This window comes from Cygnus atratus, chromosome 4, assembly GCF_013377495.2.
Source record: "Cygnus atratus isolate AKBS03 ecotype Queensland, Australia chromosome 4, CAtr_DNAZoo_HiC_assembly, whole genome shotgun sequence".
Classification (NCBI taxonomy): domain Eukaryota; kingdom Metazoa; phylum Chordata; class Aves; order Anseriformes; family Anatidae; genus Cygnus; species Cygnus atratus.
The window spans coordinates 69316687-69333698 of NC_066365.1; the positions used below are offsets into that span (position 1 = coordinate 69316687).

General features: G+C 47.0%; 1 protein-coding gene across 2 annotated transcripts in view; it reads right to left on the reverse strand.

The window, feature by feature from the left end:
* Positions 1 to 574: 574 nt before the first annotated feature.
* The window catches only part of FGFR3 (fibroblast growth factor receptor 3), a 52428-nt gene continuing 35990 nt past the window's right edge, over positions 575 to 17012 (reverse strand). The window contains exons 7-17 of one of the 2 annotated variants that reach the window (XM_035547250.1): positions 12299 to 12443; positions 9531 to 9718; positions 8565 to 8713; positions 8353 to 8474; positions 7029 to 7139; positions 6362 to 6552; positions 4896 to 5018; positions 3492 to 3562; positions 1852 to 1989; positions 1120 to 1225; positions 575 to 1040 (exon numbers count right to left, since the gene is read on the reverse strand). In XM_035547250.1, coding sequence (XP_035403143.1) covers positions 876 to 1040; positions 1120 to 1225; positions 1852 to 1989; positions 3492 to 3562; positions 4896 to 5018; positions 6362 to 6552; positions 7029 to 7139; positions 8353 to 8474; positions 8565 to 8713; positions 9531 to 9718; positions 12299 to 12443 — 1509 coding nt within the window. In that variant the 3' untranslated portion in view covers positions 575 to 875. The remainder of the gene's footprint in view (positions 1041 to 1119; positions 1226 to 1851; positions 1990 to 3491; positions 3563 to 4895; positions 5019 to 6361; positions 6553 to 7028; positions 7140 to 8352; positions 8475 to 8564; positions 8714 to 9530; positions 9719 to 12298; positions 12444 to 17012) is intronic. The other variant, XM_050710355.1, reaches the window with a different exon arrangement.

Sequence of the window (17012 nt, forward strand, 5' to 3'; positions counted from 1 at the left end):
CACACCCCCATCTCCAGAAAGCAAGGTTCCCCCAAAATGGCTGCTCCCGCAGGTTGGGACAGGGCTTGAGAAGCAGCATGGGTGCTCAGTCCCCGTGGGACCTGGCTAGCGGCAGGGTGATGCTCTCCTCCAATTAGGATCACTTGACTGTTTCTTTTTTTTTTTCTTTTCCTTTCTCCATGACGATTTGCATTTTACTCTTTTTTCTTCTTCTTCTTCCAAAAAAGATTCCTTCTATGGTAGCTGGGTAATAAGATCATGAAGCTATAAAAACGACGACAACAAAAATATAGATATTTTTATAAATATATGAATCCCTGCAGGCAACGTGGCTTTTCAGCTCCACCAAAAAGGTTCATGTACAGATTGCATAAGCAAAGAATTTCTACATTCTTTACACTTTTTTTTTTCCGTTAGCTTTTTTTTTTATAAAAAAAGGAAGATTTTTTTTTCTCTTCTTCGTATTGCAGGCACAGATCGGCTACTCTGGCACTCGGCACACGACCGTGGAGGCTGGAGGTCAGCACCCCCAGGTTTAACATTCTACTTAGGAAAAAATAAAATAAAAAATACCAAAAAAAAAATCATACAAGATAGATCATCTTGGCAAGAGATTAGTTCCTTCAGGCCAAACAGTGCTTCTTGACTTTTTATACAGCAAATGGGAAAATAAAAAATAAAGATTTTTCTTTTTCTTTTTTTTTTTTCTTTTTTACCCTGAACAGCTCAACAACACAAATCCTCCAGCGTCGCCAAGCAGTTTCACGGAAACATCCTTCACTACGGGTTTGTTCTCGGCGCCCCACGCTCGCGCTGGGGTGGGCGCGCTGCCTGTCTGTCCGTCCGTCCGTCCATCCGTCTGACCGGGGGGGCCGTCACGTCCGGATGACACCGTTACAGGGGGGGTGCTTGGGCAGGCAGGGCTCATCGGGCAGCAGGTCATGTGCAAAAACCGAGTCGTCCCCCGAGGAGCAGGTGCTGTGGGTGTCCTGGCCAGCTGGCGAGTACTGCTCAAAGGGCACTGAGAGGTCCAGGTACTCCTGAGGGGGTGACAGACCCGTCAGCACCCTTGGGGACAAGCCACCCCTCCCCGCGTGCCCCCACCAACACCACACTCACGTCGGTGGACGTCACGGTGAGGACCCTGTCGAGGTCTTCCACCAGCTGCTTGAAGGTGGGTCGCTGCGAGGGGACAGCGTGCCAGCACTCCCGCATGATCATGTACCTGTGGGGCATGACAGGGAAAGAGAGATTGTCACCTGTGGTAAAGCTCGCCCCCAAAACCCCGTCTGCCTGAGAGAAAAGCTACGGCAGAGGAGAGCAGCACGGCTCAGCCCCAGCCGCCATGTCAGGAAGCAGCAGGGATGAAGCCCAGCGTTGAGGGGATGGCGGCAGGTCCCTGCTGAGCATGGGTAGGAGAAGCCTCCTCTGCTCACATTGACTTGAGGAGTCACTGGAGCTGAAGTAACGAGGAGGAACTGAGCGTAATTGTGTCATTTTCTGGGACGCAAAGCAGGCTGCGGCCCCAGCTCCTAGGACAGCGTCCCTCAGGCATGAGGTGAGGAGGGTGTGAGGCTGTGGTGTCGTCTTGGGGAGGGGAGGAGGAGGGTTTTGTGGAGCCAAGCCCTCATTACTGATCACCTCAAGCCTATACGTGCTCTCAAAGCAGGACAAGGACCTGTGCTAAAGACAAGACACCAGAGCTGTGCCCCAAATTGCCACCCATCGAATGAGGCAGGTATGTGATGCCCCAGCAGCCTGAAGCAGGCCATTTGTTGTTGTGGTCACAGAAGGAATGGGGAGTGGGGAGAGGTGAGGGGAAAGCTGCTGGTTCACCCTCCTTCCACTCACAGGTCATGGGTGCAGTTGGCAGGTTTATCCATCCGATGGCCTTCTTTCAAGAGTTTGAAGAGTTCCTCGACAGGAATTCCTGGGTATGGAGACCCTCCCAAAGTGAAGATCTCCCATAGTAGCACTCCAAAGGACCAGCTGGAAACCAAAGAAAGATCTTTAAAATTCAATGAGTTTTTTTTTCCACCCCCCATATCCCCTCCCCCCTGCTCTGCTTTATTTCTGTGCAGCCATGCATAGCTAACAAAGTCATCAATAGCATGACTAATTGCCTAGGCCATTTTTACTAGTTACTTGGAGATCTCTGCTGATCCAACTCAATAGCAAAGAAATCCCAGGCACCAAGTCTGAAATTGAAATGAGCATTTAATCAGATAGGTGACAGCCCATCTATTACCCCCAGCTCTTTGTTAGGTCTTCCACCAGCTCCACTGAATGGAACAAATCAAATTATTCATGCACAGCTTCACTGAATTGCAGGCTTGGAACCACAGACCACTAATTGTGCAAGCTGATACCAAAACTTGCTTGTTACAACACTCATTTCACTGGCCAAGCTGGGAGAAAAATACCCCAACAAAAATCAGCAAAGCACTAATGTTACACACTCCAGTCCTGCAGCTGTGCTCTGGTTAAAAGTCCTCTTTTCAAAAATATCTTTTGCCTTCTTCGTTTTCTTCTTAAAAACAGGGATTATCTGTCTCTGTTTCTCTTTCATGCATGCTCTCTCTCCTGTTCTCTAGCTTTGATTTATCTGTCATGCCCAATGCAGCATTACCTAAGCATGGAAACTATGATTTAAGATCAATAAAGCCAAAGTATGTGAAATTTACAGAAATAGAAATGATTCATTTGTCCAACTGCAAGCAGTGAGCCTTGGGGAGCCGGCAGCCTGTCTGCTAAATTACTGTAAAAAGCTATTATCATCCAAATATTGAAATAAAAAAGCCGGTGTGCATATTGAGCTACTTCAGTCCTTGCAAAGTTTAGATGTGATCTGAAACTGCTTCCCAGACTGCTCTACTTTCTGTTCAAGTCAGGAAAAAGAAAGAGAGATGTTTAAGGTAGCAGCCTGATAGATTTACATTTAGCATAGGCTCTGCTGTTTGCTTACAGTGCAGAGACACTAAAACTGACAAAACGGGATTAAGAAAAATAAAGGTAAATAAATGAAGCAGCCAAATTAATCTGAGAATATATCTGTTGACTATTCTCTGATCACCTCTACTAATGCTGGGCAGAATATTTCAAGCTCATCCCACGTACTCAACTCAAGTGTAACTGTCTGGGTCAAAGTCTGGAAGAAGTCAAGGGTAACTTTTTAATGGTTTTTCTTTTCATGTTTTTTTTTGACTGCAGGATGAATCTCCTCATCTATAAACTGCACAAGAAATACCTGCCTGCCTCCCAGTAATTTTTCAGCAGCCTACTGGAGATTTATCCTTAGTTAAAAGCAACTAGATAACAGAAAAACAAAACCACGTGTGCAAAGCTGCAGCTTGAAATTGAATCATTTGTGTTTTCATCCCCAGGCGCCCCAGCACAGAGCAAGAACTGCTTGAGTTTAGCAGTACATATATTTTTGGGTTTATTTTACTGTTATTTTGTTTTATTTTTTAAAAAGTGTGGGTAATGCTTACACATCGCTCTGGTGAGTATAGACCCGGTCAAACAATGCTTCTGGAGCCATCCATTTCACAGGCAGCCGACCCTGTAATTAGGAAGACAATGGGAACATCCCATCAGCATATTCCCCCAGCCACAACGGCACCATCTGAATCTTCTTTTCTAATCCAGTTTGAAACATTTTCATTAACAACCACATCTGCCTTCCCGGTCACTGGGCAAAGCAGTAGTGGACACATATAAACAGATTACAGCATTTGATCCCTGGATCTTTGCTAACAATCTTTGCAGTAAATGCTCTCTGTGAACTGTATTTCTCTGCCAAGGCAGGTTTAACATATCAGAGCATCTAAATCTTCGTGTGGGAACAGCTTCTATTGCTCATAAATACAGCTAGCTCAGAGGCAGAGAGCATAGGACAACAGTTTCAATCTCTTTGGTTGGAAGAAGCAGTTTGATGCTTAGACCAAATTCTGCTTAGGCTGAACCAGAGGGGAAATTGCCTAGAGTGAAATCAAGGGCCAGATCCTCTGAGAATCAAATTCTAATCCCACTGAAGTCTGAAGGAGGCCTGAACCCAGGTTTCCAGGGGGCTATTCTACAGCAGGGTCATAAACATGCACAAATGGGATTAGGTTGTCAACTGTCCAACACAGCTCAAATGGGAAATCCATCTGAGCTGTAATTAAAATTCCCAATAATTTTTTAAAAGTATATTCTTTTGATATTGCATGGGATCATTGTGGGCTTTGTAGGACTGCCTGAGCACTGAAACCCCTTGCAGCTGCAAACCTGCTGAGCTCCACAATACACTCAGCTCTTCCACTGCTGTCCTCTGCACCACGTTGTAGTTGTGGCTTTTGCTCTTTTGCTGCAGAGCACTGGGACGTGCTTTGTGTTCTGCAGCATGGCAGAAATCTGAACTGTTTTGGGACTCAGCCCTTGGCTGGGACCCTCTTCTCACCCTTGGTAGCAGATCCATGGAGTTCAGTTGTAAAAAAGAGAGAGAAGTGCATGAAAGCCAGGTAGCTCCAGGAACACAAAAAGTGATATTCTTCACTCAAGGGCTCTGGTGGGGCCTGAGGTTGGCTCCTTGGGACCTTTATGAACAGTAGTGCAACAGGCTTGGAAAGGCTCCTTTGGTAAAAACCTTGGTTTCTTAGTCTAGAGCCTTCTTGGCAGAGCCGAGACCTCTCAACCAGCTGCTAGCACCAGCACCATCTGTCAGGAAGAAAATGGATGGTGGACGGACTCCTGGGATCAGCCTGTCTGTGGTCCCTCACAGGTGAGGCCAATGGCAGATCTCTTCCTCCTAAGCCCCTCTAAAAAGGGAGATGTGGAGTGAGGGCCACTTGCTGCAGGGACAGCAGTTCCTTGCCAGAAGGAAAACTACAAGTTCTTGGCAGTTCTGTACTTACATTGGTGGTTTTCTTGTAATAGTCGATGTTGTGAACGTCTCTAGCAAGGCCAAAATCAGCTATTTTCATCACATTGTCTTCAGTGACTAACACGTTCCTGGCTGCCAAGTCGCGATGAATGCACTGTGAAAGGTGAGCAAGTCAATAAATAAGGGCTTAGCTGCTTGCGTCTGGAACTAACAGCAACGTGTGGTTTACGAGCTGCTGTTTCATTGACTCCCAAGCTCATAAAGCTGTGAGCACTGCTTAATTCCTCGCTCTCTGTGTCATCGCTGCATCATGCATGCTCAGTGGGAGCCACTTCTTAGCAACACCTCATTGGCAGCCCCGGCGCTGGCACGGCCGTGCAGCTTTTCCTTCTCCAAAGGGGATGCATGGATGGGTGAGAAATCAAACTTCCCTATTCTGTGGGTGCCTACTGGGACATGAAGCTCTTTCTATCCCCCTTCCTCCACAAAGATGAGTGCAGGTTGATGTTTAGAGTAAAAAAATCTTCAAATAAAGACTCATCAATACACCCAAAACACATCATAGCTGTTATCAGACAAACAAGCTGTATTAGCCTGCACTGTGCAGAGAGGGAGTTGAAAGCCACCACGAAGCATCCACTCTGAACTGCACTCACGGGGCCAACACACCTGAAATCTGGAGCTGAACTTGTTCTTGCCTTTGTGTTCCCTACGCCCAGAAAGAGGTCACACCAGCTGGTGCACAGCTTAGCAAACTCAAAGGCCTGATCGTCCACTTGCTGGTGTCAGGGTAAATCAGGACTAATCCCCAGGGTGTGATGTAAGCAAACACAGCAGCCGGCTCAACGCCAACAAAGTACTCCCCAGGGAGCATCCTGGGCATAGCCATGCCAAATCCACTGCCAGCTCTGCTCCAAACGAGCCTACACGTGCTGGTGACAACTGCAAACACGTGCACTGCAAGTGGGATCTCAGCTTCCTTTTAAGCGCCTCCATCTTCAGCAATCCCAAAAGAGAGATCGAGGAAAGACAGGGGTGCGGGGAGCTCCTGACTCTGTCATCTAAGGTAATGCCTCCCAGGGTGGAAGCTCACAACTTTGTGTGATGCCCACCCTGACCACTGCAGAGAGAGCCCCAGGATCACACATCTGAAAACCAATTACTTCTACAAGCGGTAGAGGTTGAACTGCTGAGGACACGCACCAGGGTCTGGGCTGCCTGTGTTTCTGCATGCCCTTTGGAGATGCTAACAGGCCTGCAGGGGACAGCCAGGGCTGTTCAGCTCCACAGCTCACGAATGCAACCTGCACACAGGGAACAGGCTTCTACAGCTTCAGCCTTCTGCAAAAATACCAAGATCCTTTTTACTGAAAAATCTGGTCTTTAAAGGGAGAAGCCTGTATAGGTAAATTTGCCTGAATTTGCCTATACACACACACGTCTCTGAACACACAGGGCTGACCAGCATTTTTACCAAATGAGACTTCTCAAACTCACTTTCTGAGATGCCAAGTACTCCATGCCCCGAGCCACCTGGTAGGCGCAGGAAACCAGGTCTTTAAATGTCAGCTGCTCCTCAGGCAGCTTGCAGGTGTCGAAGGAATAGTCCATGCCAGGTGGGCGACGTGCCCTGAGGTATTCCCGCAAGTTCCCCTTCGATGCATATTCCACCAGCACGTAGAGTGGTCCTGCAAGCAAGAACGCCATCAGCATCCAGAAGAAAAAGAGGAAGCATGTGCAAGCTGACCCCTGAAATCTTATATTTTGAGACATTTTAGACAGTCAGTTAATAGAGGGGCTAGTCACAAACCTTGCCTCTCTCCAGGACATCATTTTATATCGATGAGAAAAGAAGAAAGACGTACAGGAGGACCTCAGGGAAAGGTGCAATCCAAGCCAAACCACATCAGACACAGACAGGAGTCTGTTGCTGATGCCAGCTATATGGCCGTCAGCAGGGCCTAGCCAGGTCTCACACAGTCAATGTGTGAGTGAGGCAGAGGAGGGAGGAAAAATCCCTCGGCACTGACCAAATACAGCGGGCAGGTCCTATCTGGGGTGAGATTAGCTCCAGAAAGCCATGCTGAGCACTAAGAGCAATGCTGTGGATGCAGGAGTGTGAAACACAGCACCCTGAGCCTCCCGTCACCCTGTGAGCTCGTACCGTCCTGTGTGCAGGCACCGAGGAGGTTGATGATGTTTTTGTGCTTCCCAATCATCTTCATCATTTCCATCTCAGAGACCAGGTCTGAAAGGTCCTTGTCTGTGGCATCATCTGGTGAAAACAAGAGAGGGAGAGAAAGAAAACGTCAGGATGAAAATAAGTGTTTTGTAAAATATTGCTGCACAGCCATGCAGGGTTTTAATGGGGAAAAAGTATGCAAAAACTGTCAGTATTTGTTTTTCTTCTACTTTGGGAAGAAGAATCAAAATAAAAACAAAAACTATTATCCAAAAAAGAGAGTATTTGTTGAAAAATAAAAATGGAATAAATGGAGAGAAATATTGCTATGAAAATCAGTAATACCTTTCATCTTCTGTTTCACCCTGATGAACATTAAAGAAAAAAAGTCAGTTTGGGTACTTGGCACCATTTTTCTGTACTGATTGTTTCTCTCCCTTGTCTTCCAGGGAAAAGGGTTAAGGATGGGGGAAGATCAGATCTGGGATATAGGATAGGAGAAGGAATGTAATTTTTGCACGGAAACCTGTAATTTTTCTACAACAGTAGAAAAATGAGGGAAAAGCTACCCATACGAATGCTTTGGTTTGGAGAGATGGGAATGTTCCTGCTTCCAAAAATAACTTCAGAATGGACTGAAGGAAATCTAAAGAATCCTTTTCTGATAAGAAATAGTTTTGTTTAAAAAAATGTCACCCCGTGTAACCTCAGATCTGGGCTGCTCACTGACAGGGCAACTGCCCTGCCTGTTCCACCCGAACTCCACAGGGGGATTTCGCTTGTGATTACCAAAAGACTGCATGGGGGCAGGATGGGAAACAGGGACTCTTACGGAGGTGCCCAGTGCATCCCCCATTTTGGCCTCCCTTCCACCTCTCAGCAGTTTTGGATTGATTTTTTTAAGTGAGGGGTCAGAAGGAGTTTGGCAGATTAATTTCTGCAAGCTCCACCTGAGCTTGTTGAAAAATGTTTGCTAAAATAGCCAGCGTTGGTTATGGGGGGAGTAAAGAGCAGACTGCTTCACGGAGCCGGCTAGAAGTAAAGGTGCTTCCCCTTCTTCTCAGTGATCATATTACCCCTTGGCAGAGAACCGGGTTAATTCCCATTGCCTTTTCCTGACGGGACTTACACCTTTACATCCTCTCCAAGGAGACAGCCCTCGCCCCCAGGCTATGTGGGTGAAGCGGAAGGAAGGCCCCTTTTGCTTTCTTCTATTGGATCTGTTTGTACAAAAGACTTAAAAGAGAAGGAAAGAGAGGAAACCCCAGCGCAACATGCTGCTCCGCCCTCCGTGGGCTCCCCATACCTTTCAACATCTTGACAGCCACTGTGATGGCCTTGTTTGGCTTGTCCTTATCAATCCCAATTGCTTCTGCCATCACCACCTGGCCAAAACACCCCTCACCGAGCGGCTTCCCCAAGGTCAGGCTGGAGGGAGGAATAACAGGCGTGTTAGTGGGTATCAGGATGGTGACACTCCTGGGAAATGTGGGGACCCGGCCCGTGGGTTTGACTGACCGAGAGCGTGCCAATTCCCACTTGGGATCTGGAGGCAGTTCCAGCTCGGAGACGTTGGCCAGCATCGGCCCGTCGCTGGAGGAGAGACGCGTGATCCGGACCAGGGGTGTGTTGGAATTCATGGAAGAGTTGGACTCCAACGACACCTGCTTGGGTAGAGCAAATGAAGTGTTATTGCCAACTGTAGTCCCAGCGGGCAAGCGGGTGGGAACATGCCCTAGGTGGGTCACTGAGGAGTTTTGAGCTATCTCTGACATCTCACTGGTAATTTTGAAACAGGAAATCCCTCCCACCCCCCATCTCTCATCTGTCCCACCCTTGCAGAAATGAGCTGATCTTGGCACACGTGGTCACCGTCTTCGCTGGTGGGAAGGAGGGATGGGTCAGCCAGTGCTCTCCAGCAGGGAAGAGTCCTGGCAGCGGTGATATAAGCCCTTCATTTGCTCTGTATGCTTCTACACAGGTGTACACGTGCACGTACAGGCTGTGGTTCTATCCTGGCACTGTAACTGCCCACCACGAGCTGTGAAATCCACATACTTCACCATGTAGCTTTATGTGGTGCCTTTTGCCCCGCTGCAATGGCAGAAAGTGCATGGAGAAAGATGACCCTCTTTCATCTCCATGAGAACGGACAGAACAGGCACATTTAATGTGCTCTTGCTCCCCAAATTACCCCTCTGCCAGGGAGCCAGGATTATACTGCTCCCCTGCAAGACCTGCTTTCTGTGGCAGCCAAGCACTGGGAGCTTGAACCCAAGGCAGACGCCACCAGCTACTGCTCCACTGGAACAGAAACAAATGAATAAAAGGGCGTTAGACTTCTAGACTGCAGCCAAGTTATGTCCCTCTTGGGCAACATCTTTCTGGTAGAGTTTCTTACCTAGAAAGGAAATTTCAAGGAAAAAAAAAAAAAAAGGAATGACCATAGGGGGGAATAGGAATCTTGTATCTACTTTCTGTTACCTGTCTCTTAAGTGGAAATTTGGAGACTTTCTGCACAGTGGTGGTGTTCATGGCCTTTTTGTTTGGCATCTTCATCCTGCAGATAATCACAATGACCAGCACCAGGATGAAGAGAACTAAGCCAGTGCCGTAACTGAGAATGCCAGCATACACCGAGCCTGAATCGTCCATTTCCATTAGCTCCTCTGCTGCAGGGTGACAAGAGACAGCAGTCAGGATGGGGCCAGCAGCTGCCTGCACGCAACCACACACACGCAGCACAAAGAATTTGGGGAGGACCTGCTCATCCACACCGATTTTCTGACTGACTTCAGCGAGGGGACCCTCCTAGGCCAGTGGTTTTCCACCTGTGGCTGTAGCTACAGTATTTGCTTGGTTTGCTTTTTGTGGGGGGGTGATTTTACTGCCCTTTGATGTGATGCTGGAGGGCCTTCAGCCACAGGTTGAAAACCACTGCTCTAGACTGAAGGCATCTCCACGTGTCTGTGCTGTTCCTCTGAACCATGTCATGCTCTCTCTGCACATCCAAACCATGTAACTGGGTGCGCCCAGAGCTCCAGTGAAGATCTCCACCGGACCAGTGCCTGCCCTGACGGACAAAGGGGCTCAAAGGGCACCCAGGGGTAAGGTACCACAACAGGAAAATGTCTCACGATAGAAAGCTACATAATTATTTTGTGAAAACTTTGTTGTTTTGGGAGGAGGCCGGAAGGTCTGGCCTGGAGAGGTGGCTGAGCCAGGAGGACAGTGGCATGAGCCCATCAGCAGTGGCCACCTGAGAGCAAGGCGTTTTTGGGACCAGCAAGGCTCGGTTGCAATTCTCCCCTTGTTCCCTTCAGGACAGGCACTTGGACCAGAGGAAGGAGCCATGGTGGGACCGTTTTTCTGTCCCCCAAAGGCAGACCAGCATCAGAGGAACAGTCAGCAGTAGGAAACTTTACAGTGAAGTCACGCCAGCGTGGGCAGCTTGCTAACATCCCATGTCCATCAGCGGCTTCGGCAGGCAGCAGGAGCCTTTCTGCTGGCAGCAGCAGGCTACAAATCAGGTCTTCAGTGGCTGTTTCCAGGGTGCACATGGAGAAACGGTCATGGGTGAGCACAGGGTTCGCACCAGAGCATGTGGGCCCATGTGCCAGCTGTGCAGGGCCTGATCCTGCCAGGCGGTGATCTCTTCCTGCAGGGAAGGGTTACCAGATCTTTCGGGATCAGGCACTAGGTTGGTGCCACAGCTCACAGCACGTCGCCCTCTGCTCCACGAGGACAGGTTCACAAAGTCAGGTTCCCCAGCAGGGTTGGATCCTGCACCTCCCTCCCTTTGGGCAGTGCTTTGGAGCCTGCTGCTGCACAGACAGCTGTACTTTGCTGCATGGGACTTCAATATAAAGTTCCACTTCAGGTGTTTTTCTTTTTTCCCGTTTGTTCTTTGCTTAAATCGGAGGTGTGAGTTCACACATTATAAAAACAGCGTAACGGTTGAATGAGACAGGATCAGGAGATTCTTAAATAACAGGGATATTAGTGCTCTAACCAAAGGAAGTGATTTGTCATCCAGTGGATGGCAGAAGCAGAAACAGGATAGGATCAGCTATTTTAGAGCTGGCAAATAAACAGAGAAAAGACCAGCAGATCCCACCGGCAGCGGGGTCAGGCGTGGAGGAAACCCTCTTGAGCCCCAGGAGAAGTGTTTACGAGCAAATCACCCACACAGATAAAGTCAAGCTTAGAAATGCCAAAGTTCCTGGTTCCTAAACATATCCCAAGACATTTGTGGGATAGAAACAAATGTGGTCTATGACTCGGTGAGCAAAAGCTGTGGGTATGGGATGCTTACAAGGGCCTACTGAACATACTCCAGGTCTGTTCCTGCACCCTCTGCAAGGCACAGCACCCACTTAGCTTTACTGTAAAACACTACTGGTGCTTTCCTGGGCTGTGCTCATGCTGCCTCCATAGCTGGAGGCAGATTTTGCAGGTGAAGGCACAGCACAGCCTCGGCCCTTTCTTTTGGAGGGCAGACCCCTCCTGCTGCATATTCTGCGCTGGCTTCATTGTCAGCGAGAGCTTTGCACATGAAAGGACCACAAAATTGAGGTCACTCTGGCCTCGGGTTTGAAACCCGTGGCAGCTTTCATCGGTTTCAGCTGGAGCAAGCAGCATTCAATGCCCCTGGGAGCCAGCACTCCTGGGCTCTGTCCACAGATGACTCCGGTCGACCTCCCGTCCGAGATCGCTCTCTCCGCCTGTTCATCCGTGAAGTGGAAATAATGCTACAGGCAGGGACGGGGGTACTCACACCAACTACTTGTGCATCTGATTTTTGGTTGAGATATGAGGTTGGACAGAAAGGTTTCTCCATGAGATGATCCACTGTACATGGCCAGTGTAGGTGTCCTGGATTGTCTGATGGGGAGTTTCCTTCTCCCACTGGGTACACTTGCAGCATAAGGAGACAAAGCGACTGATTTTGGCACCTAGAGACAGTCTCCTAATGCAGAGGCTGTGAGCACCTCTGAGTTATTGACATCTAGAAAGATACTGGGCAATTTGTATCATTGCTGCAATAGTAATTTAAATCCCGAGATGAAATGCAAAATTTGCCAGCTGTGAGTATGCAACAGGGGTCTTCTGCTGCACCGGTTTGTCACCGGCATGGCAAATCCCAGAGGGGAGCCCTCCCTGGGTAACGTGTCAGCAGGAACCTGGCATTTCTACAGCAAACATCAAAGCACCCTGGAGAAGGAAGGAGAGGCCAGCACAGAAGGAAATACCTGGTAGCACCGTCAGCCAAGCAGAGTGATGTGAGAAACCAATAGAATTCCCTGCGAGACAAGTATATTCCCCAGCATCCTCAAAAGTAACATTTCGCAAGTACAGAATCTCTAGCTCCTTATCCGTTGTGTTAACACCTGCCGTCTACGGGGAAAAAAAACACACACATATAGAAAGAGGGAAAACAGAGAATAAGCCACATTCCCAGCAAGTGTGAGGACACCACAGGCAAATTTCAAAAGCAGATTAAAGTGTTTTTTCTTTTTTCTTTTTTTTTTTTCCAACGGCCCATCTTCCACATTTATTCATTCATTCCCCTCTGCAACCTGTAGTCAAAAGCAAAAAAGTTCCCTTCACCAGGTTCTTACTCTGTCCCACTAAAGAAGCATGCAAGCAAAAGCATCCAAACGAAAAATTGCCCCCACAATATGACTGACCTTCAGTTAGTAGGGTGAGTACAGGGGGGAAGAGAGAGAAAGAAAAAGGAAAGAGGAAAAAAGGAAAGAAATGAGAAAGGAGGTGAGAGGTAGTGGGGAAAGACTCAAGTGCTGATCAGATGAACGTACAAATATTGAGTTCATTGAAGAATATTGAATTGTCAATTTTTTTTTAAGAATTATTTTCAGAATGGCCATTTCTAAGCCATATATTTATCATACAGCCTTTGATACTGCAGTGTGACTCTGGCTGATCCCAAGAAGGTGCCAAACCCTCCAGGGGTGCAACAGCTGGAGTCACACCAGAGAGCTCACAACTCTGCACTGCTCTCTGCTTAATGTGCTTGCTCGTATGAGTCAACATTGATATTTATTTCCCAATTACTCCTCAAACGGACAGAAGTCAGTCCGTAATGATTGTGTCAGTTTTAGGGGCAAAAATCTTGGTTTTCCATAGTACCAAACATCACAGGTCATTAGCATGCAATTCTGTTATCAGCACTCAATTGTAAGGAAGGGAAAGGAATAAAAGCATGAAGAGTTGATAGCAAAATTTGACAGTCGTTTTATTGTGGGAATTTTTCCATGGCAATTGCTGTATAGGCGTTACATTCTTGTAAAAAAAATTAGCAAGAAAATAAGATAAAGCCATTCAGCATCAGTTGACAGGGTGTAATACAAAATGAATAGTAATTTTAATCACTAGCTTCTTAAAATGTTATAGCTCATTCTTGCAGTTGCCAGGGCCTTGGGACAGAGTCTGTGGTTTACCTGGTTTTGGTTTGCGAATGTGGAGCCAAAATGGTTTTTCGGCTATGCCTACGAAATTGTTGGCTCTACACAGATATTCTCCTTCATCTTGTTCTGTCACATTGAACAGATTTAGGTTAGCATCGGCTTCAGCGTTTTTACTGATCCAAGACTGCAGGAATAGACAGAAACCTGAACTTCAGTAAACCAAACAATACCTCCATCGAACCTATATCAGCTAGGATTGACTGTTCATGCCTATTTTCTTTCCAGCTGTAGCAACACCCCCAGCTCACCCTGTGGTGATAGACCTACCCAGGACTTGGGCGAAGAAGTCCCCAAACCACACGTAGGTGACCTCCCACCCCTTCACTAGTGTTCCTGCTGCTGGAGGCACACATGCCATTTTTTTCTTAGAACCATTTCCCACTTCTCCATCTGACAGCAGTCAATGGCCCTACAGTTCCCTAATAACTCTGCAGACAGGAGCACCAGAGAAAGGGCTTAAGCAGAGATTTGTGTTTGCAACCGGGCTCAGCAAATACTGTTTCAATTATCAGATCCCAAAATAGAATTTGGAAACAAAATATAAGCAGTGGTGGTCTGAAACTAGCTGCTGACTTTGCCTTTCAGAAATTAGCTGTAATTTTTTCCACTGCTTATAGGAGCCTCTTCTTTACTAAATAAAGTGGCATATGTAAATCAAACAAACTTCAGGCTGTTAAGCAGGGGTTTATTTCTCTTCTTCCAAGCTGCCACAACTGCATATCAGTTTGTTCCTAAACAGTTGTTTTTATTTTGGTTGAAAACGCACACACCAAAAAAAAGCACAACTGTTTTGGGTGGCCTCAGAAGTAGCCTGGGGAAGGTCCATAAAAATATCAGCTTCAGTCCTGGAAATGAAAATAAACCAATTGCATTTCTCAGTTTTGTTCTTATGTCCTCCAGCTCCATCTCAGTGCTTTTGATTTCAGAGCCTGATCTTGCCAATGTGACTCTCAGCCCATGAAAATCAGCAGGGCTGCCAGATCTCATAGGTTATTGGAAGCCAAACCCAGAGGTGACATCAGCAAGGAGCCCTGGTGTCCACGTCTGATGGCAAACCCCGCTGGCTTTGACCTGATCTCATCTCTGAGGCTCACACGCTGCAAGGTCTGTCTGTCCTGACCAGTGGGGAAATGTGCCTGCCTGCTGCTGCTGCCTTGTTTATAATTAAACCGGGCATGTTTCAATGCCGAACGTACAATTTAGCCTTTGACAAAGCTCGGGCACCGTGCTGCCAGCCCCCCTCCAAAACTGGAATGCATTTAGTGCTCTTCTGCAAAGAACAAGGGCTTTCCTTTGATCACAAATGAGCCTGGCTTTCAGGAGCTGACGCAGGTGATGGCTTGGTTTTGTCAGGCTGCTTAAAAAATAGGTTGAAAGTACAGCATTCAGTTTATCCATCTGGCCTGGGGTGGGTTTTGTCCCCATGATTTAGATGTGAGGGGGAATTTCACATGCTGGGCACCTCTCCTTCTCCCTTGCTCTGATGGAGACTGGGATGCTCCCCATATACAAACTGCCCCACAGCAGCTCCTAGGCGCCACAAAATCTCCTGAAGGCAGGAGGGAAGGACAGGCTGATAAAAAAGCCTTATCTCCCTGCAGGCACCATACTATGAGGCAGTGGGGAGCCCCTTCTAAAGCAGCAGAGGTCAGAAGGGCTGCTACCAGGACCCTGCTCTGGCAGCATGGCCAGGATCCTGGGTCAAAGCAACAGCACTGCACGGCACAAGGGCAACGAGTCCATACAGCCAAAGGACTGGCCCCGAGATGACAACGGGATCATCATTATTTTTGAAAAAGCAAACTAGCACGTACACCAAAAAAAAAAAAAATCCCTGCAAAGCTCGGCCTGATACAGCTCTGCGGAGGCCCAGTACTGGTGCACAAAAGATGCATCCCAAAATGGAAATGCTCCGTGCCCCAGTGCTGATGCAGGCATTAATACAATTCAAAGCATTCCTGATTAACCAGAAGTAGTAAATAGACGTGTGCTGGTCCTATTCAGCAAAAATAAAACCAAACAAAACTTCTGCTTTCAAACGCCTGCCTGTGCTCCCCTTCGAGGAATGCGGAGCCTTTGCCGTCCACAGAAGAGAAGGTATTTGGCAATTCTAATTACCTAGCCACCCCGGTGCTGCTCAAACGTAATTTTAAAACACTATTTATACGGACTATTTATATGTTCTTTGCCACAGCAAAATGGGAGCTTGTGCTTGTGACACAAGCCCTGTTCGTAGCGGCTCTGCAAACTTCCCAAAGGTAGCACTTTATCCCATGGGGACCACACACGGAGCTCGGAGACTATACGAGATGGCATGTGACACAGCCAGCTATTCAGAGCGTGGTACTGGGCTGTGAAACCAGGGGGAAATTCAAATATGCATAATTCAAACATATTTGGAGGCACAGACAGAAAATAAAAGTTTTATCAACTTGCGAGAAGCGCCTGCTGCCAATCCTGAAGAACTGTCTCCAGCCATTTCTTCCAACCAATCTGTTATTTCAATCTATGTAATTATTTCCAGGGTCTCTGGCTTTTATTATCATGTATCTGGCTGAGTTACAGTTTTGTAGATGCTGTCTGATAAGTTTGTGTTTTTTTTTTAATTTCATACAAAGAGATAAAAGGGTGCGTACAGTGCACGGGGAATGTCCATGCAGAGGACAACCTCTGCTCAAAACTGCAGGGACAAAATCTGGTTTGAGAGACAGAAAAACTAGATTTGGCACTACATATTTTAATAAATACAATACAAACACAGGATGCCTTTAATTATTAAAAAAAAAGGGAGGGGGGGCTTAAAAGTTCAATTTGTTTTTCACTCTCTGTTCCTTACTTTTATATCTGTACTGTATCAGAAGAAACCAGACCTGCTGGCTTTGCTCTGTCTGTAAGCTGGAAGATTCCTTTCTAGAAAGCATTTTAACAAAGTGGAGTTTTACTAAGTGAGCTTTTGCTCAATAAAAAATAAACTTTCCTGAGCATGGATAATAGCAATGGATAATAGCTCACAAATTTTAGTGGCTGGAACAACAAGACTGTCTTGGCTCTCAGGTGCTGGTCGTTGAGCATTATTTAGCACATGTGCGCTGCAGTATGTTTACTTGGAAAAGGAAAGAATGTGTTTTAGTTGGGAGCCTTTTATTTTAGTGAGCCCTGAAAATACCTCTTTTGAAGCTGTAAAAGAGAGTTATTTTTACAAGTTTAGGTCAAATTCAATCTGACAGCTTCTCTTTTATTATGCTGCATTTCTCACAGTTGCCTCAGCCCTTACAACTACTTTGCTTATCTGTGCCACTACAGTAGTTGTGTTATCTCTGGCAAGCAGAAGAGTCTGGAACATTGACTTCAGGACATTTTTGCTGTACCCCCTCCAAAAGTAGAATATTCCACTGCACAGGCTTTAAAGGAAAGAACAATCCCAACAGGGGCTTACTCTCACTGTTTTTTCTTATAGACGTGAAACAATTACATAAAA